This window comes from Apaloderma vittatum, unplaced genomic scaffold (genome assembly GCF_000703405.1).
Source record: "Apaloderma vittatum isolate BGI_N311 unplaced genomic scaffold, ASM70340v1 scaffold28011, whole genome shotgun sequence".
NCBI lineage: Eukaryota > Metazoa > Chordata > Aves > Trogoniformes > Trogonidae > Apaloderma > Apaloderma vittatum.
The window spans coordinates 20,598-22,273 of NW_009701268.1; the positions used below are offsets into that span (position 1 = coordinate 20,598).

The window sequence follows — 1,676 nt, forward strand, 5'->3', positions numbered from 1 at the left end:
CTCTTCCTCTCCCTGAGCTCCGGCAGCGCCTTCCTCGCCACTCAGTCGCCTGCTTTCAATTAGCAACCTTTTCCTCATGTAGTCACCTAACTGGGCACAGTCTTGCTTCATCATGGATATAATGATGAAGCTGCATCTGCGTTTCTTGCACCGTTTTCTTTTTTTTTTTTTGAGCTGACCCTGGTTTGGCAGCGGCTCCCGCTGGGCTTTCCCTCGCCTTGCTGCCAGCATCCCTGTGCCACGCAGGGCTCTGCCAGTTGGGGAAGTGCGTGGTGCCACCAGCTGGGGTCCATTTCTTCATTTGGGTCAACATTTTTAATAAGTAAATTAGTGCAGAGCAGGAAACATGCTGCTGATCGGCAAGGTATCAGGTGAAGGCAGGTCCTCCCAGCTATGTTTGGTGATTTTTTTTTTACCATCCTGAGCTAATCTTATGCAAGAATATTAAGAAAGGGGTCTGAACTACTTTAATCAAATTCCTTGAGTTAAATGGTTGTCAACTTTGATAGTCATTTATTACTACTATCTCCTTTCCCTTTTTATGAAGAGTTAACAAAGGTTTCTGCAGCTTTTGCACTTGCGTTTTTTAGTGTAGCCTATCAAGCTATGCAATGAATTCCTTTGATTTCATTCCCTTTTGCTACTAGCTTAATTTATTTTTTATTAACCTGAATATAACTATCCATAATTATTGTCATGGATTAATTGCAGATACCATCTAGCAGTGTCTTAAAAACAAGGCTCAGTGAGACAAAACTCTGTATCTATCAGTAAAACACATATAGTAGCAAATATGCCTCCACCAAAGCAGAGGCTGATCATCCCATTCCAGCTGATTGCACGAGAAGTTTATCTTGACCTGATAAATCCCTGGCACACCCCTGCGTGTTGCTAAGTTCAACGCTCCCCAGCTCTCCCGTGGGCTCTGGCTAGGTTACATCGCAGCGAGCAGCAGCATAAACCAAAAGACTCATATAAATGCTGACAGGTCTCTTAGCCAACAGCTGACGTGCTAAATTTGAAGTGACATCTCCTATAATAGTAACAGAACCCCTTTTTTAACGGCAATGAGCTACAAGACCATACTCTTGAGAGCTTCTGTAGGGTCTTCCACCTCCTTCCCAAACACTGATGCTCATTCTGCATCGCGATGCCCCAGGGAGGGCTGCGTTATCCCCGTGACCGAGACCGGGAGGGTGACACAGAGACCCCCAAACCGCCGGAGCCACCTCGGTCCCCAAGCCTGTGATGTCCCACCTCTGTCTCCTCGCGAAGCCGATCCCAGACAGAGCGTGGGATGTCTCACGTTTTGCCTGTGCCCGTTACTAATCCTCGCTCTGAGCAAGAAGCGAGGCAGGTCCCAGTAGGGTTAGAGGGGTTAGAGGAAAAGGAAAGTGCAGTACCCAACTCCTGCTTGGTGGTGGCCACCGGAGGCCTCTCTGTGGCGGTGGTGGCGGGTAGAGTGGTGGCGGCGGCGGTGGTGGTGGTAGTTGTAGTAGTAGTTATGTCGGTGGTGGTAGTTGTGGTAGTAGTTATGTCGGTGGTGGTGGTAGTTGTGTCGGTGGTGGTAGTTGGGGTGGTTGTAGTAGTACTGGTTAGACCGATTGTAGTTGGAGGTGGCCCAGTTGCAGCTGGGAGAGGGAAACACTGGCTTTTTAGACGCGGGGACGTCTCCT

At 48.6% G+C, this 1,676-nt stretch overlaps 1 protein-coding gene across 1 annotated transcript in view; it reads right to left on the reverse strand.

Annotated features, from left to right (window-relative positions):
* Nucleotides 1-1,676, reverse strand: part of NFASC (neurofascin) — a 49,219-nt gene that overhangs the window by 13,895 nt on the left and 33,648 nt on the right. Inside the window, exon 25 of the mRNA XM_009879098.1 lies at nucleotides 1,404-1,631. Coding sequence (XP_009877400.1) covers nucleotides 1,404-1,631 — 228 coding nt within the window. The remainder of the gene's footprint in view (nucleotides 1-1,403; nucleotides 1,632-1,676) is intronic.